The sequence below is a fragment of the Protopterus annectens genome, chromosome 1.part2 (assembly GCF_019279795.1).
Source record: "Protopterus annectens isolate FY-2018-M chromosome 1.part2, PAN1.0, whole genome shotgun sequence".
NCBI lineage: Eukaryota > Metazoa > Chordata > Ceratodontiformes > Protopteridae > Protopterus > Protopterus annectens.
In genome coordinates, this window is record NC_056727.1 from 104514553 (window position 1) to 104533930 (window position 19378).

Genomic DNA, 19378 nt, shown 5'->3' on the forward strand with positions numbered 1-19378 from the left:
TTTAAAGAGGGGGATAATTTTGATAGCTTCATTCATATGTTTGAGCGGGTATGTAAACAGTATGAAGTTGACCAAAGGCCCTGGGTACGGTTCCTGACCCCCTTACTCCATGATAAAGCTGTAACTTCTTTAGCAAAAAATGCATGACACTGACTGTTTTGATTATACTGCTGTAAAAGACATTTATTAGAATGTTTTAAGCTAACACCTGAAATGTATAGGAAAACGTTTTGTGAGCATAGACGCAAGGCAGATGAAAATGTATGTGAATATGTTGTTGAACTGAGCACTTTTTTCATAGCTGGGTGAGTGGATGTCAGGTCCCTTGGCAGACCTTTTGGTAAGGGAACAAGCCCTTAGCACTTTGCCTGAGGACATGAGGATCTGGTTAGCTGATAGTGTGCTACTTCAGGAGAGTTGGGGAAGAAGGGAGACCTATACCTAGCAAGCAGGACAGCCCTGCACAGGAAAGGGACCCCAGTACTGCTCATGGGACTAAAGGAACCCATGGTGGGCAGCACAGACTGCCCCAACAGAATCTGCCAATAGCAGGGGAAGCCATTAGTCCGGGTACACATCCAGGGGCTAGGTTTAAATGTTTTGAATGCAACCAGTGGGGCCATGTGGCATACAGATGTCCACAGAGGCAAGGTGGGGAACCAAAGGTGAGGGAGCCAGGAAGTGGGAAAGACAAAATGCCAACAGTAGGTTGTCTTGAGACAACAAGGGTATGGAACTACCATCCTGCAGATTACCTGAGAGGGAAGGATTTGAATGAGGCAGTACTATGTACTTATGCAGTTACATGCAGTGAGGCTAGGAGACCAGGATGTGGGTCTGGTAGCCTGAAGGAGACCCAGACAGACTGCACACTTGCAGCCAGGACTGCTGAGATGGTTACTTCAGGGAGGGAGCTGCTGGGTAGCAGTGAGACTGAATGTGAGCCATAGCTGCTTGTGGGTACTGATGTTCCCTTGGACAGGGTAACTGCAAAGGTAGAGGTGAGTATTAGTACTCAGGCTGAGAGTGAGGCTGTCAGAGGATGTCAGACTTCCTGTGGAAGGGGAGCTGGGAAGGGTTACAAGGAGAGACTTGAGACAGGCTCAGCTCTCAGACCCTACATTGCAAGGCCTGAAGCAGGTAGCTAGGGAGGCATCTGATTCTCAAGGGAAGGGGGAATATGTATACAGGAACAAAGGGCTACTGTACAGAGAGAGTGGACCTCTGAGGGAGGGCTAGAAGGTGAGAGAGCACAGCAGTTGGTAGTGCCTAGAGCTTACTGTCTGGCGCTTCTAGCCATAGTCCATGATATTCCCTTTGCAGGGCATAAAATGTACAAAGAGGTGTGTTATGCAAAACTTCTACTGGCCTGGAATTTCCAGAGATGTAACAGGGTACTGCAGGACCTGTGAGCAGTGCCAAAAGGTAGGCAAGGCAGGAGACAAGGTGAGAGCTCCTTTGATGCCTTTGCCGGCGATTGAGGAGCCATTTCAGAGGGTAGCTATGGATACTGTGGGTCCTAGTGATTGTAGATTATGCTACACGATACCCTGAGGCAGTGGCTTTGTCCTCCATTGAGGCAGAGAAGGTGGCAAATGCTTTGCTAGAGATTTTCAGCAGGGTAGGTTTCCCAAAGGAAATACTGTCTGAAAGAGGTGCCAATTTTATGTCAGACCTGCTGGCTTGTCTGTGGAAGCCCTGTGTGGTGAAGCACATGAAGATCACCCCCTACCATCCCCAGACTAATGGTCTTGTTGAGAGGTTAAACACTACAATCAAGTCCATGCTACAGGCATTTGCAGATCAGTTTAAGAGGGAGTGGGACAAATATTTGCCCCATCTGTTGTTTACTTAAAGGGAGGTTCCCCAGGAATTCACAGGTTTTTCACCCTTTTGAGTTGCTGTATGGGCATAGGATGAGGGGTCCTCTAGATTTAATTTGAGATGAGTGGGAAGGTGAGTGTGAGTCTCACTAGGAGTCTGTTGTGGCATATGTCCTGAACCTCAGGACAAGGCTCAGGGAACTCATGGGCCTGGCAAAGGAGAACCTGGCAGAAGTCCAACAACACAAAAAGGTGTGGTATGACAGGAATGTTCAAGCTAGAGATTATGCTGTAGGGCAGCAGGTGATGGCTCTCATTCCTGTCAGACACAACAAGTTGCAAGCAGCTTGGGAGGGACCCTACAAGGTGGTAAGAAAGGTAAGTGATGTTAAATTACATGGTGGAAGTGCTAGGCAGACGTCAGGGGCACAAATTGTACCAGGTTAACATGATGAAACCTTACCATGATATGGAGGTCCTTGTGCTGAGCATTTGCAGTGGATTGCAGGAGGAGTCTGACAGAGATCTTGTGACTGATTATCTCAGTGAGGCTCGGGCTGACACCTCGGTGGAAGGGGTAGCAATGTCACAGTAGCCATCTCCTACCCAGGTTCGAGAAATCCGAGCAGTGTTGCAGGCGTTTGGGGGCATGTTCACCAGGAAACCAGGGAGCACCCACCTGGTGCAGCACCAGGTGGATATAGGACCTCAAAGGCCTATCAGGCAGGCCCCTTATAGGGTGACAGAGAGTCAAACAGACTCTGAGGGAGGAGGTACAGGAGATGTTAGAACTAGGGGTGATTCAAGAGTCCAACAGTCCCTGGGCCTCACCAGTGGTTTTGGTGCCAAAGAAGGATGGCAGCAACATGTTCTGTGTGGATTACAGGAAATTAAATAGTCACAGAGAGTCAGATGCTTACCCCATGCCTAGGACAGATGAGGCCCTAGAGCAGCTGGGTTGGGCTAAGTATCTTACAACCATTGATCTTACCAAGGGTTACTGGCAGGTGCCCTTGACTCCCAGTGCTACAGAGAAGTCTGCCTTTGTGACTTCTTTTGGCTTGTATGAGTTCACAAAGATGCCCTTTGGGATGAAGAATGCCTGAGCGACTTTCCAGAGGCTGGTACATCATATCTTAGCAGGAGCACGAGGGTTTGCACTTGCTTACATGGATGATATTGCTATCTACAGCCATTCCTGGCAAGTGCACCTTCAGCATGTCAGGGAGGTGCTGAGCAGACTACAGAGGGCAGGGTTGACCATTATGCTGAGCAAATGTCAGGTGGGAATGGCAGAGGTGTCCTACCTAGGACATAGAGTGGGGAGTGGTAACATAAGGCCAGAACCTGCCAAAGTGGAAGCTATTCAGGCATGGCCTGCACCTGTTACAAAAAAGCAGGTGAGGGCATTCTTAGGGACAGCAAGGTACTATAGAAAGTTTGTTCCCAATTATAGTAATATAGCTGCTCCCCTCACAGACGTGACAAGGAAGAGCAGGCCAGATAAGGTAGTGTGGACCCCAGCATGTGAGCAGGAATTTCGGAAGCTTAAGGAAGCTTTGGGAGGACCCCCTGTGCTAGCCAGTCCAGACTACAGCAAAGACTTTGTTGTGCAGGTGGATGCTTCAAACTATGGGGTGGGGGCTGTACTTAGCCAGACTTCTTAGAGGAGCACCCAGTGGTTTATCTCAGTCGTAGGCTCCAACCCAGGGAGGAATGCTATGCAGCGGTAGAAAAGGAATGTCTAGCCATAGTGTGGGCACTACAAAAACTTCAGCCTTATCTGTATGGAAGAAAATTCACTATGATGACAGATCACAACCCTCTAACATGGTTAAACAGAGCCAGTCAGGAAAATGCCAAGTTGCTAAGATGGAGTCTGGGGTTGCAAGCATATGATATGTCAGTGCAGCACCGCAGTGGGAGTAGCAATGCCAATGCAGATGGGCTCTCAAGACAGGGAATGGGGTGAGGTGCACCCAGATAGACCTGACGCTCTCAAGCGAGGTTTCTCAAGGGGCACTTGAAAAACTTGCTTGAGTTTCCCGGGGGGGGGGTGCCGATTGGGGAGAGAGGGGCGAAGGCTGCCAGCCTAGTCAAATAGAATTTGATACATAATTCTATCAACTGTATAAAATAATGTAAAATACAACAACATTGCACTCTACTGGCCCAGTAAAGCATGTTGTACCCTTTCATGTTAGAATTTGGCTCCAGGGCGGCTGGATGAAGATTTCATGCCCATTGTTTTAAGGCTAAAGTTTATGACCAGAATTTAGATGTGGAAGGTGCTTTATTGCTCTGGTTTCTGCTAGCATATACATATGAAATATCTTGTATTGTTGTAAGTTTCTGAGGTGGTGTTAGATTACTAAATAATGCAGTCTGTGGCCTGAGAACTCAGACCTGGTGTTAAGATGATGCAGTATGAATAACGGGAAAACCTAAGTGTCAAAAATGATGTAAGTTTGGGAGGGCCTTAGAGACATGTTTCTTAGTAATGTTTAAATACTATTTCTCACAACAGACCAAAAGCATTTTGACTTTGGACATCCAACTTAACAGCACTCTGCCTTATGCTCACATATAAGTTTTAGCACTGTGATTTCCTGTAGGAATAATTAAAGTTAGTAAAGATAAATTAGGTATTTTTCTTTGAAATCAGACCTGTCCTATTGTATTATTTTAAGTTTCTGTATGATCTCTGAACTCTTAGATATCTCTGTGGTGTAGTAGTTTTCTCTTGTGTTTTAATTATTTATTAAATATTTTTAAAACCTTCTACCTGCGATTGATTTGTGTAGAGACAAGCTCTAGAGTACATTGCAGATTTATAGAGGTTACTGTAACAGGCCAGTCTAAAGTAAGCCTTGACTGTTAGTCATACTACCATTGGATATTAATATTGCACAGTAATAATTGGACACCCTTTTAAGGGCCTTTTAGTAGCGGATATTAACTGGGTGGTGGCAATAATTACTACCATATAGTCTGGGTAAAGGGGCACAGTTGGAGAATCTGTGTCAGCCTTTCCCAGGAGTGTCTGTGAAGTTGTATAAATACTTATCTCAACATGTGTGTGTGTGTTGTGTCAGCTACTTGGCAGGGACACGAAGCACTGGTTGGACAGAGAGGGTACTGGTGGTTTTAGCTTGCCCAGTTAAGCTGAGACCTGGACCCTATAGCTGTGCCAGTGGGGAGTCTTATTGGGGACCTGGTGAGCAAGGGAGCAACCAGACCCAGAATGACTGCGTTCTGTGTGTGCACTTAAGGGAAATTGTACTTTACTGTGTGCATTAGTTATTCTTTTCTCTTCTAGGAGACGACCTCCCTGGTGTTAGCGGTGAGGACTGAGGCTCCTTGATTGCTGGGCCAGGGCACGGTCATCACATTTTCATACACTTTTTTTATTTTCTAAATTTGCTTAACTTAGCTCTCTACGTAAAGAAAACATATAAAAGTTGTAGGTTTCTATCTGTTGCATTTAGAATTGCTAGGTATTTCCAACATACAAAACTTACAAGTGGCTATAAGCCAAAAAAAGAAAAACAGCACAGTCAGTTCCTTGAGCTTAGTGCAGCATTGCAAAAAAAACATAAAAATTCCTAAATGCATACCATGAAAAACATTAAAAAAAAATACTTACCGATTCTAAATGCAACAGATAGGAACCTACAGCTTTTACATGTTTTCTTAACGTAGAGAGCTAAATTAAGCAAGTATACATTGCAATCTAGTGGTCTGACAATCTTTTTTGAGTCTCATGGAACTATATTTAATGGCTTTGGACTTGCATATCCTACCATGACAAAGCACATACCTACTGTTAGAACTAAGTGATGAGTAGATAAGTAACTTTTTAAGTTATACTAGAAATTATAGTTGGTTTTATTTTTTTTTACTTTACATTGGTAGATAGTTTTTGTCTAATTTGCTGTTAGAGCTTCTAAAGCTGATTGTTATGATGTCATAATTGGACTGTCTCTGATTTGCTCTTATTTTAAATATTGAGTGGTATATGTGTACCTTTGGATTTTAAATAGCAAGTGCTAATCTGTGTACTTTTAAAGTCTGATGAAGCATTGAAGTCAACGCAAAAGTGCTTACCAGACCTCTCAACCAATCGGGGACAAATTTCAACAGAATCAGGGACAAGTCAAGAAAAAATCAGGGACACTTAAAATATTAGTGCTATTAACTTGAAACATTGACAGAATCAGAGCATATGAATTAATACACGTTTTCTGAAGTAAAAGAAGTCTATAACTCTTAATTATTGTCATTATTCATTAAGTGTAATTCACCACCTTTCCTCCAAAAGTCACTAGTTTTAGGCGGGATTAAGAGGGACAGAGCTAAAATTTGAGTCAAAAATCAGGGACAGTTGAGAGGTATGGTGCTTACCAAGGTATAATAAAAGCTTTTTGGTTTATTTTACATAGCCGTGTTTGTTGTCACTCAGTTTTTATTCTGGTTTTCCTTCTTGTGTACTGGTGTGACGACTTCATCCCAGCTGTGCAGTTGTTTCTACTTTTTTGGACTTGCACTTTTAAGGTATTGGCATGCATGGGACTTCCAGCTAACAGCATAAACATGCCAAGAAAATTACAAGGCCCACAAGCTTGTATAAAGATAGGTAAAGGTTTAAACTAACGAGAGACACAAAGTAGGGGTGCTCACTTTCCCAAATGCATTTTGTCTTGTAGTTAAGCTACTAACCAACAAAATAAGGAACTCAAAAATAAAATGATATAATTGTTGTGGAAATCAGGAAAACTTGTAATATATGCAGCTGATGATATAAATAATCTAGAACAAGGCATAGGAAGGTTGGTTACTTGGATGGATTTAAAATAAATCAGAAAAACAAAAGCTGCTGCATTCTTTGTTCCTACACATACTTTGGCGAAGCAGAATCATTAACTTTTTATATTTGGATAAGTACCTGAACTGAAATGGCAGCTACAGAGATGTGAATAAAACTGAAAATAAAAAATTAGATTATGGGAAAAAATTACTATGGATGAGGACTGCAATATACAGACAATAAGGATGCTTTTGGTAATCTAGTTCTTTACATGGGGTAGGCTTACTTTTATCAACCAGCAAAAAAAATTAGTAAAGAATGAATTATTTGTGAATAAAAAATGGCCAGAGTGAGAGTGAAGTGTGGCATATTAACATGACCCAATGACCAAAAAGGCTGGGTATCCACGATTGGAAAAGTTACTATACACTCATGCAAATTAGATTAATGTACCTAGCTCAAGATCAAAACTATGCTACCAAGTAGAAAGACATGAGGAGCCTGGGTGGGGAGAGAGAGACCACCACCTTTTTCAGACTGGGCCCAGAAGAACTATACATTATGTCATGTCAAACCTGTTTAAAAAGCACAGAATGGAAAACGAAAAAGTCATTTGAAACAAAGGGTTTGAGGCTATGAAAGGACAGCAGAGAGGTGGATGAAAACAGCTAATGAATCTCGACTGTGGGAGCAATTAAAACAGGGACAGAGAAGAAAAGTAAGACTGGAATGAAGCTAAAGATAAATGTGGTATGTGGGACCTGGATTACATAGTACATGTGAGACTGATGTTTTATCTGAGGCAAGAAAAAGGGTCAAGAAAGGGGGAAAATGGTAAAAACAGCTGAATTTCTTACAGATCCTAGGACAAAAGATCATAAAACATTAAATAAATAATAAGAGTAACAATGAGCAATCAGGATAAACCAAATCAGAATTTTAAGGAAGATATGGCATGATATCTGTAGAGCATCAAAATATGCAACTGATCACAGAAATTTCAGATTTTTGCATGGGGGTGCCTTCACAGCATTTTTTACACCCTAGCAATATTGCAAAAATATTCCAATACATTAATAAAGAATTCTGAAGTTGTGCAGTGGGTGAAAAGGGGAGCCGAGATCACATTTTGGAGATGAGTTACCAAAAAATGTTGAATCAAATCCAGGGGATATATGAAGGGTAGTAACAAAAGAAATTATGCTGCTGACTACGGATTTATTGCCAGAGGGAGAGGAACGGACATTCTAAGACCCTTAATAAGTTTAATATTGCTGGTAATAAAGAAAGCCATCACATGGAAATGGAAACTGAAAGTTAGAGATGTGATAGAAATTATGAATGACTTAGAGGGCACGAATATGAAAGGGACCAAGTAAAATTTATGGGATCAACATATGCATGAAGTTCTTAAACAATCTGTTAATAGAGAAACAACAGCAGGTTTGGAAAAGAGCCAAATATACGGATGATATATAGTATAAAACAAGGCTATACTGGAGAAACTACAGACATGAAAATAATCCATATAAAACAGAATTGAACTTTGGGAATTACAGAAATGAGAATACAAAAAATACATTTTTATGTTATACAGTACGAATTATGCAGAAAGCTCTCAGAAAAATATATCCATTGTCGGATGTATTTTTTATTCTTAATATACTTGCTGTCTTGTGATCTTGTTGAAGTTGTACAAAATGAGGAAATAAAGGTTTATAAAAAATATACTTCCACAGTTTATGTCTTAAAATACCTCATCTCTGGCTTTCTAGCAGTTAATTAGACACACGTGCCCGGTTTAAAAAAAAAAAAAAAGACAATGTACATGGCAAATTTTCAGCTTGAACAGCACCAAAACTAAAGTTTCATGGCAGAAAGTGACAAAGCATCTCAAAATGGTGCTACTGACAACAGTAAATGATTGCAGTGATTAACTACAAAAGGCTTAGAAACAAGTGTAAGACAGCTGTACAAACTCCAGAATTAAAATGCCTGCCTGCAAAAGTTTCTATCATCTTCATGTATTTCTGAAAAAAGTAAATATTTATTCAAGAAACAATAAACAAAACTTTATACAGTTAGGGATTGTTACTAGGATAACAACCCAGGGCCTTCCTAAGCCTTCCCAGTTTTCCCAAAAGAATAACAATGTCCAGTATCCAAACAGGGCATTAAGGGGCAGACTTTATAAGCTACCTCTCTCCATAAGGGGCATGGGTATCAGGCCCGGTGTAAATTTCCTATTCCCCATCCACTGGTATATTGTCCTTAAAATTGGGTAATAGACAAACTCATCTTAACATGGATGGGAAGCCTGTTCCATAGGAGGGGCAGTCTCTGGAAAACATCAGTCTCCCCAGCTTGTTCCATTAAAAGTCACAAACAGAATTCAGGTCCCTAGACCTGGTATTTCTGGTTCTGTTTGACTTACGAATATGCAGGAGATTTGTAACTGTGCATTTGCAGATGCCTTGTAAGCCAGGTATAGATCACCCCTCAGCAATCTATACTAGACTGAGTAGAGGAAAAGGGATTTAAGGCACTCTGCATAAGGCAGGTTTGTTACACCATATATTCTTTTTGTAAGGAACCTCTGAAGTCATTCTAGTTGCTGCTGCATATGCTTTGTCAGCTACATATCATAAGGAGCACTGTACTCTGCGATTGGTCTGATAAGAGCAGAGTACAGTGGGATAACTACCTCTTTGGACCGAGGTGCCATGTCTTTACTTATAAGTTGTACAACATAAAAAGATTTCCTCACCACTGTGGTGGTCAAAGGTAAGGCTACTGTCTACATGGTACCTAAATCCCGGGCCACTGAGTCGATTCTTAGGCGCATATTATTAACATGGTAATTAGCCGGGATGGTTGACTTCACAAAGGGTACAATTATGCTGGGTTTAAGACCGTGGTTTTCTCACCATTTGCTAGAGATAGACCTTCTTGAAGAATACTAGTGTCTTTTTTCAGTCAAAAACATCTTCCATAGATGTTGCCTTTGCTGATCCCCCCTCCCAGACACCTCCTAACTAAACATTATATATGGTAACCAGTTAGATCTATTACTCCACAGAGTTCCATTTTGAAATGTCATGTCAGCACAAGTTAAATAACGTTCTCCAGGGCAATAAAAGAGCTTTCCTGAAGCAGAAAACCTCCCAAGTCACGTTTTAAAGTTAGCCTGTAACCAGGTGACGATCGCCCTATAAACTACCAATAGCACAGCTTCTTTAGGTACAGGTCTATTGAAGCATTGGGAAACTGCCTACTTTGTATTTCTCAGAGTGAAAATAAGGATACTGCTTCTAATGACCTATAAATCTTAATACTTATCAGTGGCAAAATGCTGGAAAAAAAAAAAAAAAAAAAACACAAACCCACCTATACAACTACCTAAAAGAGCAAATGCTAATAAGGCCCAGCATGGATTTTACAACAACACTGTTTCTATTCCATGTCATTGGATCTAAATTTGACAACCATGGACAAAGGCTATCATGAGCAATTCTACAAGTCAGTAAAGCATTTAATACTATTTCACATCTTTCCTCCTATTCAGACTTAAAGAACCTGGTTGTTGTAGCAATTCACTCATCTGGATAGCTATCTTTTGAACAGAAAATTACAATTAAAACTAGAAAAAACCTTGCCAGAACCATGAACAGCAGCGCATTATGCCCTGAAAGGGCTTGAACCTGGACCACTTTTATTTGCCCTGTTAGTGGCATGTGGCAACTCTACAATAGCCTGCTCATCATACAGCATGCAAATAATTTTGTATGTATTGTAAATTCAAGAGTTGCTTATTCATATGGCAGCTGAAGTGGTTAACACAGTGTTCTCGTCTATAGGTTAATTAAACTTACTTACTGCTAAACTAAAATGTATGGCTACAACCTGCTTATTGACGAGTTATGTACTTACTATTAAACTGTTATGCAGCATGATTACTCTGTTTGCAACCCCAGGCTACCCTTGAAACTGGTCAGTGGGGATTGGTGATCTACTTCAGTTAAAGAAAAATACAATGGTAAATGCAGACAGCTAGCAAGGTACAAAAGAACTTTCTGCAAAAGGAACTAAGGATCTTCGCCAATTCATTAAATCTAAGCATCTCCAAAATCAACCGCATGCTGTCTGGTTACATAAAATACAATAAATTACTTATTTACCACCTCATGTTTCCAGTACTCAAAGCAAATCTCAATATCAGCAAAACAAAACAAAAAGCTCGCAAACTCAGACTCATCTCTCAACTAAAGGACTCAGTAAGTGGCTCTTAAAGGCAGCTGTGGCTGTCAAATTTCATCACGAATCTTAACAAAAAAAATCTTAATCATAATCTCTCGTTGCTCTTTATACCCTGTTAAGTCAGAATTTAACCATCTAAGATGTCTGACCTGCCACAGCTAGATACGGGATAATAGACACTGGTATTACCTAACCCGGATGGATACTACAAACATGTACTAAAGAAAAGAATCAACAAGTTAAATGTACATACTAGTACACAAAAAGTACTAACACAGTTTAGTTTTACATCCGGATGGATACTACAAACATGTACTAAAGAAAAGAATCAACAAGTTAAATGTACATACTAGTACACAACACGTACTAACACAGTTTAGTTTTACATCCGGATGGATACTACAAACATGTACTAAAGAAAAGAATCAACAAGTTAAATGTACATACTAGTACACAAAAAGTACTAACACAGTTTAGTTTTACATCCGGATGGATACTACAAACATGTACTAAAGAAAAGAATCAACAAGTTAAATGTACATACTAGTACACAAAAAGTACTAACACAGTTTAGTTTTACATCCGGATGGATACTACAAACATGTACTAAAGAAAAGAATCAACAAGTTAAGAATCAACAAGTTAAATGTACATACTAGTACACAAAAAGTACTAACACAGTTTAGTTTTACATCCGGATGGATACTACAAACATGTAATAAAGAAAAGAATCAACAAGTTAAATGTACATACTAGTACACAAAAAGTACTAACACAGTTTAGTTTTACATTTAACAATGAAACATCATTTTATGTTGCATTTTTCATGGTTAATATTCCAGATTTCTCCATAAATAAACATTCAAGATGGTTATGCTTCAGCAGTTCTGGCACCTTTTTTTCCCCCATTACACTCCTCGGACTCCCACTATTCTGTCAACATCTTCTACTCTACCATTTCTTTAAGTCACTGCATTTTGTTACAATAACAATGCTTAATTAAGGAAACAATATGCCGTGCTAATATTTCTTTTACCGCTGAGTTTAATAATTCTTCCCTTCACACTACTGCAATTAGAGAATTTTCTCTTGCTGTTCTCATAGGTTCATATGTGTTTACTAAGCTAACGACCACAAGGGCCTTTTTATGCCTAGTCATGCATCCTAAATCTCTGATAAGTTCTGATACCCTTGATAATTGTAAGGATGGGCCCGGGAGACGCACCATTTAAAGGTTATCTGTGTCCATTAGAGACATATGTTCCAAACCAGGGATGAATTTCCAGTTTCCCATCCAAATGTCCAAGTTGCACTTGGGTTAGGGAGGAACTCTGCTTCACATGGATGGGGAGCCTGTTCCATAGACGGGGTAGTCTCTAGGATACATTCCTGTCTCTCCAGCAAGTCCTATTTATATCACAGACAAGGTTTAAGTCGTTAGAACGGGTAATTCTAGTGCTGTTTGTTTTGTGGATATGCAGGAGGTCCATTAGAGTGGGGTCTGACAATGCCCTGTATGCCAGGCATAGATATCCCCTCAAAAGCCTGTAGGAGACAAATACATGGATAGGGCCTTGAGGCAGTCTACACAGGACACAATACTTACGCCCTGTATTCTTTTAGTAAGGAACCTCTGTGGACATTCCAATTGTTGGATATGCCTGGTTAGGTACATACTCAAAGGGGGTATTGTACTTTTGTCATGTGTTATTTTTACTCATGTTTTTTGCAGAGATACTTGGAAGTGCTTAATCATTTTGTTTTCTTATTTGTTCTCCTATTTCTTTACAGGCTTTGCAGTTTTAATTTGAGCAACATCTGCAATACCAGCCAGGGGAGCACAGTCATTTCTATTACTAACTTCAAATTAACTGTGCCCAGTAAAGTAAAAAAAAAAAAAAAACTGAACATTTGTACACATTTCCGTGATATTATTTCAGCAACTACAGTGGCTAAAGCAAATGAATTTGTGACCGTTCCACTAAAATAACCATATCATGCAGTATATGTAGACCTGGCCAGCAAAGTCTCTACCTCTCAGCACCAGAATCAGGGACAAAGCCAAACATTATCAGGGGCAAATGACCTAAATCAGGGATATTTTTTAAATACAAGTACTGCTGATTCAGAAAATTGCCAAAACAAAACTGCAGGACATAAACTGCATTTCTGAAGTAACAAATAGTCTAGAACGCTAATGAAGATTATTTAATTATAATCCACATTTTTTTTCTCACAGCATCATAAATTGGGGCAATCAGAGCAAGATTAAGACCCAAAATCAGGGACATTTGAGAAGTATGCAGTGGCAAATACCACATTTCACTATAAAACACATCCTGCTGACTAATGCAGCTGCAACTCCTGCTGTTTGAAAGAACATGTCAGGAACGTTAGTGTACCATAACAATCTAGGTAAAACTTTCTCATGGATGCTTATAGTATTTGCTAATAAAGACACCCCTACCTGTACAACTCAATAACACTTACAAGCAACTGACTGCAATCTCTCACGTGCCCACAAGACCTCACTTGCATCATTACTCTATAATGAAAAAGAGAATGGGGAAATACTCCATGAAAAACTGCATCATACTATTTCAAAATGTTTTCAGTTAAAAGCTAAAAAAGGAACGCCACGCGATTTCTGAGGCGTTCTCACTTATGGGAAGAATACATCACTTTATTCACAAATAATGTCCATCCCCATTTTTATTTCCCAGCTTAAACACTACTTACTATTAACATTATACAAACACACCCAAAGATATTTATGCTCTTAGCCTCATCTCACTAATTTCAGTTAAACTTAATCATGGCATTAACTTAATTAGTTCTACTTCATTCCTACGAACATTGAACTCGTACGTTTCAACATGAAGTCCTGGAAAACAAGTACAAATGATCTTGAAAAGAAGGTATACTCAGCCAAAAATCTGAGCTCTTAAATATCATTAAATTTGATTACCAACCACATAAAACTACTCCTACTTCAAGTAGACTATGAACATATAAGAAATTTAAGCAAGTGACAAAAATGATACAAAAATATAAGCATATTAAAAAAAAATATATATATATATACTAGCAGGGGCACTTTTCCAGTATTTATTTGGTGTAGGTAGACCAGGATGGGGGCACCGAGTGATGTGGTGGGGGGTGCCGTGGAGCCCCTTTGCCAAGGGCACCAGTTGACCTAAGGTCGGTCATGTATGTATGTATGTATATATATATATATATATATATATATATATATATATATATATATACACATATATATATATTATATACACAAACACACATGCATAATATGAAAGACGCTGTGTAAAAACTGTAGACTTTAATGAATTATTTTGCAAAAAAATATAAATTACAAAAGCCACTTATGTTGTCTCTGATAAAGGAAGATATAACACGTAGATCTTCCTTATTTAAACTACTGGTGGCACCTCGCAGACCTTTCATCTCTATCTGCTTTGGAGGAGCGTTCCTATTTTCAGGCAACATTTAGCCTGCACATGATGAGGTACCTGCTTTTGGAGGAGTGTTACTATTTTCTGGCTTAAAACTCCACATGATTTTGTACGCACCTGCCCCATGCCCCCTCCCCATTTTCAGTGACGTTCCTATTTTTTATTCAAATTTTAGCTCTGTCCCTATTAAGCCCTCCTACAACTAATGACTAGAAGTGTTCCAGAGAAAAAAGTTTTGAACACTTAAATAATGACACTAGAGATGTATATTTCTTTTATTTCAGAAAATGTATATTGATTCACGTCTCTTATTATGTCAACGTGTCAAGTTAATAGTATCAATATTTAAAAAGTGTCCCCGCTTGCCTCTGTTTATGTTTAGATTTGTCCCAGATTGGATGAGGCTGTGGCGAGAATATTGACTGTAACCCTCTTACCTGCTTGAATTAGCAGCTTCAGGCATCCCACTGTATTACGCGATGCTGCTTCATGGATGGGCATCCATCCTCTGTTGTCTGCAACGTTAACACGGCGTCCTTGCTTAATAAGTCTTCTCAGCAGCTTTACATTTCCTTCTCTAACTACATGTCCAACAGTTGAACAAGTGTCGTCATATGCCTCCGTAAAATCCATTAAGAGAGTACCAGTGTTTTGGAAAAGCACAAATTACGAGATCACGCTCCAAACCGTGAAGATAAACTACACATTTTTGTATCATGCACTACTAGCGAAAGAAATACGTTTTATTTTTGCACATATCTGACAGGATCATCAAGATGACACGAATACAAAGCATTTTAGTTTTACTTTAGCTAAACATAAGTTGTTTTCTATGATTGTTTTGAACCTAACAAAAACTTATTAAGTAAAACAAAAATCTTAGACTGACTATAAACTTACGAAGGGGTGTTTCTGTATATATGAAAATATGTAACGATAATTTACATTACTACATTACAAATACATAACCACTATTCTCAACTTGTACTTTATTGAGCTATAATTCCGTTCCCTTTTCCGCGCGTCTCTTTCCGGATCCAAGGGTGTAGACAGTTACCATTCAACAATTGGCAGGCCCAGACTTCAATCAAAAACAACGTTAACTTGCTTATGGGACTCGAAGTTTTTAAAGACAGTCCCGACGCGTCGACTCAATGCTAGATTAAGCTGCCTAGTGACTACAGATTCCGGCTTCCGCCCTCCGCCCAGTTACCGGTGTCCAATTGTTTTTTTCCCCTCCTTGCTTTCAGGCTAGCAAAATTAACCCAACGTGTTTTCGTTTTTGTTATTAATTTCTATCTAGTGTGAAGGGAGGGATATTTTTCTATCCTCCTGATAAGCCAGTTATGTGGGTGTTTGGATATGGTTCTTTGATCTGGAAGGTGGATTTCCCTTATGAGAAAAAGCTGATTGGTTACATCAGGGGCTTCAGCAGGAGGTTTTGGCAAGGGAGCACTGATCACAGAGGTGTCCCTGGAAAGGTGAGCTGCTCAAAACTGTTTGTCATGTTTACGTGTTTAATGGAAACAAACAAACAGCAGTTGCGCCAGGTTCAATGTTTAGAAATAAGGAATACAGTATCGCCAGTTGAACTGCATTTTGTTATGTTACACTTAAGTCATGGTAGTATTTAACAGATGTAATTGTATTGGTCAACATTCTAGCACGTTTTTTTTACCTTGTGCCTGCTGTCACTTTTATTAAGTTATTGCTAATGCTATATGACAAAGCATTATATAGCACTACTCTACTGGGCATGCTAGTATGTAGGCGCTTATTTCGATAACCTTGTGTGGGACAGTGTCATTCTTGTAAAGACAATATAAAGTGGAAACCGTCAATAGGGTTGCCATCTTTTCAAATGCCTAAAGTGGGACATTTTGGGTATAAACGTCAGATTTTGCAGGTCGAAACATACTCCCGGTCAGTACGAAGAACAGAACTTCACTTTTTTGCCTAGATAAAAGCTTATTCTTGTAATGTTTTAGTTGCTTATTCTGTTTCTTATAACATTTAGGTGATTCAGATACAGAATAACTATTACATAAACTGTAGGAAATAATTTTGTCCTAAAATCTCATGACATTTGCCATTTTTACAATGTTTTTTGCAGGACAGAACTGCCCATCGAGGGACTGTCCCTCGCAAAGTGACTGGTGGTAACCCTAACTGTCCATAAAGGTGCGATTTTACCTAATATCAGACTGCTAGGCACGGTTTAACTTAATATACTGCATTCTTGTGCGCCAACATTTCATATTTTGATAAACACAGACCGTCTCGTTCTCGTAAGTACTTTGTCTCTTGCTGCACAGAACAGTCACTCCACACAAGCGAGCATTTACCATTTCATTGTGTATTGTACTCAGTTTGCGTCGCGATCTTTCTGTCACATAGTGATGGAATCAACTAACAGCTTACCAAACTGTCGTATGTCCCGACTCGAGTTTCCCTGATTTAGACTCTATTTTTCTAACCTTTCTGAAGTCAGTGATACTTTAATAAAAACGTAGCTGATTTTTTTAATATTGACAATTCATTTTCAGTTGCAGACTTTTTTATTCAGACAATGCAGGTATTCTTATTTTGCCAGTTTCTATAAATCTGTCGAGATAATATTTTAAAAAGTGTCCCAATTCAGATACTTTGACCCCTCACCCCAGTATTTGTGGTTGTCCCTGATTCAAGCGATCAGCGTGAATTATTTGTTCAGAGGTACTTACGAGGTTCTTTCAGAGGTACTTACTAGGTTCTTTTTCTTAAGCAGCTTTATTGAAAACATTGTAATGAACAAATATTTTGAAAAAGACTGAACAATTGTTTTTGAGTCCAATATTTAAAAATAGAAAACATTAATATAATAATTATAATAACATAGAACTCTATACAATGATGTTCACTATATATCAAACAACAAAATCAGTTATATTAATATTTTGTAGAAAAAATATAAGGGAAAAGATATAGGAGATAAAGAAAAAAAAGAAGAAAAGGGAGATTACTGCATTAATCATTAATCTAGTTCTTTAATTAATAGTTCATATGTGTCTTTCCATTGATAATATAAATTTGTATTCCTCGTAGATTTGGATTTAATAGTCAACATTTCTAACTTAGATATTTCCAAAAGAAGACCTTTAAATCCTGTAAGTGAAGGAATAGATGAAGACTTCCATTTTTTGTAATTATTATCCTGGCAATGGACAATATAGACCAGGGCAAAGAATATTTGCTTTTCTTTATACAGTCTGGAACTGGTGTGTTGAATAATATAAGTGATTTGGTGAGCAAAAATTGTCTGTAAATATTGCCTGTAAAAACATATTAACTTCTTCTCAAAATTACTTGATTCCAATCAGCATTTATTTCTGTGCTACATCTCCAGCAAACAATATCTTCTTTAGTTATCTTACTCATTTTTTGTGGAGTGAGAAAGGATTTATATAATAATCTCCATGTGAAGATTCTCCATTTAGGAGAAGTAGTTTTGCTGGCCGACTGAAGAAAATTAAATTTGTCTTTCTCTGAAGGATTAAAATTATTGATTACAGAAAATGAATTCCAATAGTTATCTGAGTCTACATCTAGATCTTGTTTAATTGCTCTATAATTATATGATATACTATTTTTGACTAAGAGATTATGCTGGGTAGATAAAATCAAATATTGAATAAGTTTGGGTATTGCATTCTTAGCACTTGAGGGGATTAAATCAAGTTTATCTAGAATATATTTTCTAAATTCTTGTAATTCTAACCAAAGTAAAGTATTAAAATTATATTCTTCTATAAGAGTATTAATAGATTTTACCTCATTTTTATTTATAATTTGATGCCAAAATATTAAATGTTTTTGTTTGAATAGTGACCTTTTAGAATAATTTGTAGAGAAAAATAGCCCTTGTGTATAGGCAATAGGGAAGATGAGAAACAACAAATTCTCAAATATTCTAAACCTTAATATATAGTTCTTAAAGGCCTTTAGAATTAAAACTACATAAGTAGATGTAAATGAGTGGAATAATTGGAAAAGTAGTCCTTTAAACTCCATATAAATGATTTACTAGTTTTGATAGATGAGTATTAACTTTGTTTTTAGTATTCTGAGATAAATTAATTATAATTTCTTTCCATTTTGCTAAATACTCTCCATCTATAAGATAGACAGTTGTTTTAATTACTGATGAGATTGAGTAAATTTCTAAATTTGGTAAAGATATGCCTCCATTTCCCAACTATACATATGATAAGATAATGCAATTCTAGGTTTTATTGGATGCCATAACAATTTTTTAATCAGTGTGTTAAATTTTTTATTAAAGAGTTTGTAGGGGGAATAGATATAGATTGTATTATGTACAAGATTTTAGGAAGCAATATCATCTTTATAATGGAAAGTTTCTCCTCCATTATGAATAGAATTTTGTTCCATTTACTTATTAAACTCCTTATAGTTGATATACTTTTACTATAATTTATTTGTAAAAATATCTTTAATATTAGTAGTTATAGTTATACCTAAATATGTTATTTGATGGGATTGAGGTATATATTTTTTATATTCACCTTGCATATTATAACTTTTTGAACCAATTAGAAGAATTTGGGTTTTACTGTTATTAAAAGTAAGACCAGAGTTTTTTTTTTAAATATCCATGTTTTTGAACAATTCTTGTAAGGTAGGATTAGTACCACCAAGAGTAATTAATACATCATCAGCAAACATTTGAATGTCTGATGTTTCGTTGGAGTTTAGTCTGTAACCTTGTATACTGCTATTATCTCTTATTACGTTTGCCCAAGGTTCCATAACTAATGTGAATAAAAGAGGAGATAAAGGGCAACCTTGCCTGGTTCCCTTTACATTAGGTATGTTCTGAGATAAATTTGTACCAATTTTTATTTAGGCTTGACTTCCGTTATATAATTGAGTAATAATAATAAAACTGTTAGAAAAATTCAACTCCTTCAATAAAATGAAAAGGTAATCCCAATTAACTAAGTCGAAAGCACAGTTGA

General features: G+C 38.1%; 2 protein-coding genes across 2 annotated transcripts in view; one reads left to right on the forward strand and one right to left on the reverse strand.

Annotated features, from left to right (window-relative positions):
* The window catches only part of ASB3 (ankyrin repeat and SOCS box containing 3), a 1155430-nt gene extending 1140070 nt beyond the window's left edge, over nucleotides 1-15360 (reverse strand). Inside the window, exon 1 of the mRNA XM_044055058.1 lies at nucleotides 14798-15360. Coding sequence (XP_043910993.1) covers nucleotides 14798-14993 — 196 coding nt within the window. The 5' untranslated portion in view covers nucleotides 14994-15360. The remainder of the gene's footprint in view (nucleotides 1-14797) is intronic.
* Nucleotides 15361-15594: 234 nt separating this feature from the next.
* The window catches only part of CHAC2 (ChaC glutathione specific gamma-glutamylcyclotransferase 2), a 319548-nt gene continuing 315764 nt past the window's right edge, over nucleotides 15595-19378 (forward strand). The window contains exon 1 of the mRNA XM_044055070.1: nucleotides 15595-15841. Within this exon, the coding sequence (XP_043911005.1) occupies nucleotides 15707-15841 (135 nt within the window). The 5' untranslated portion in view covers nucleotides 15595-15706. The remainder of the gene's footprint in view (nucleotides 15842-19378) is intronic.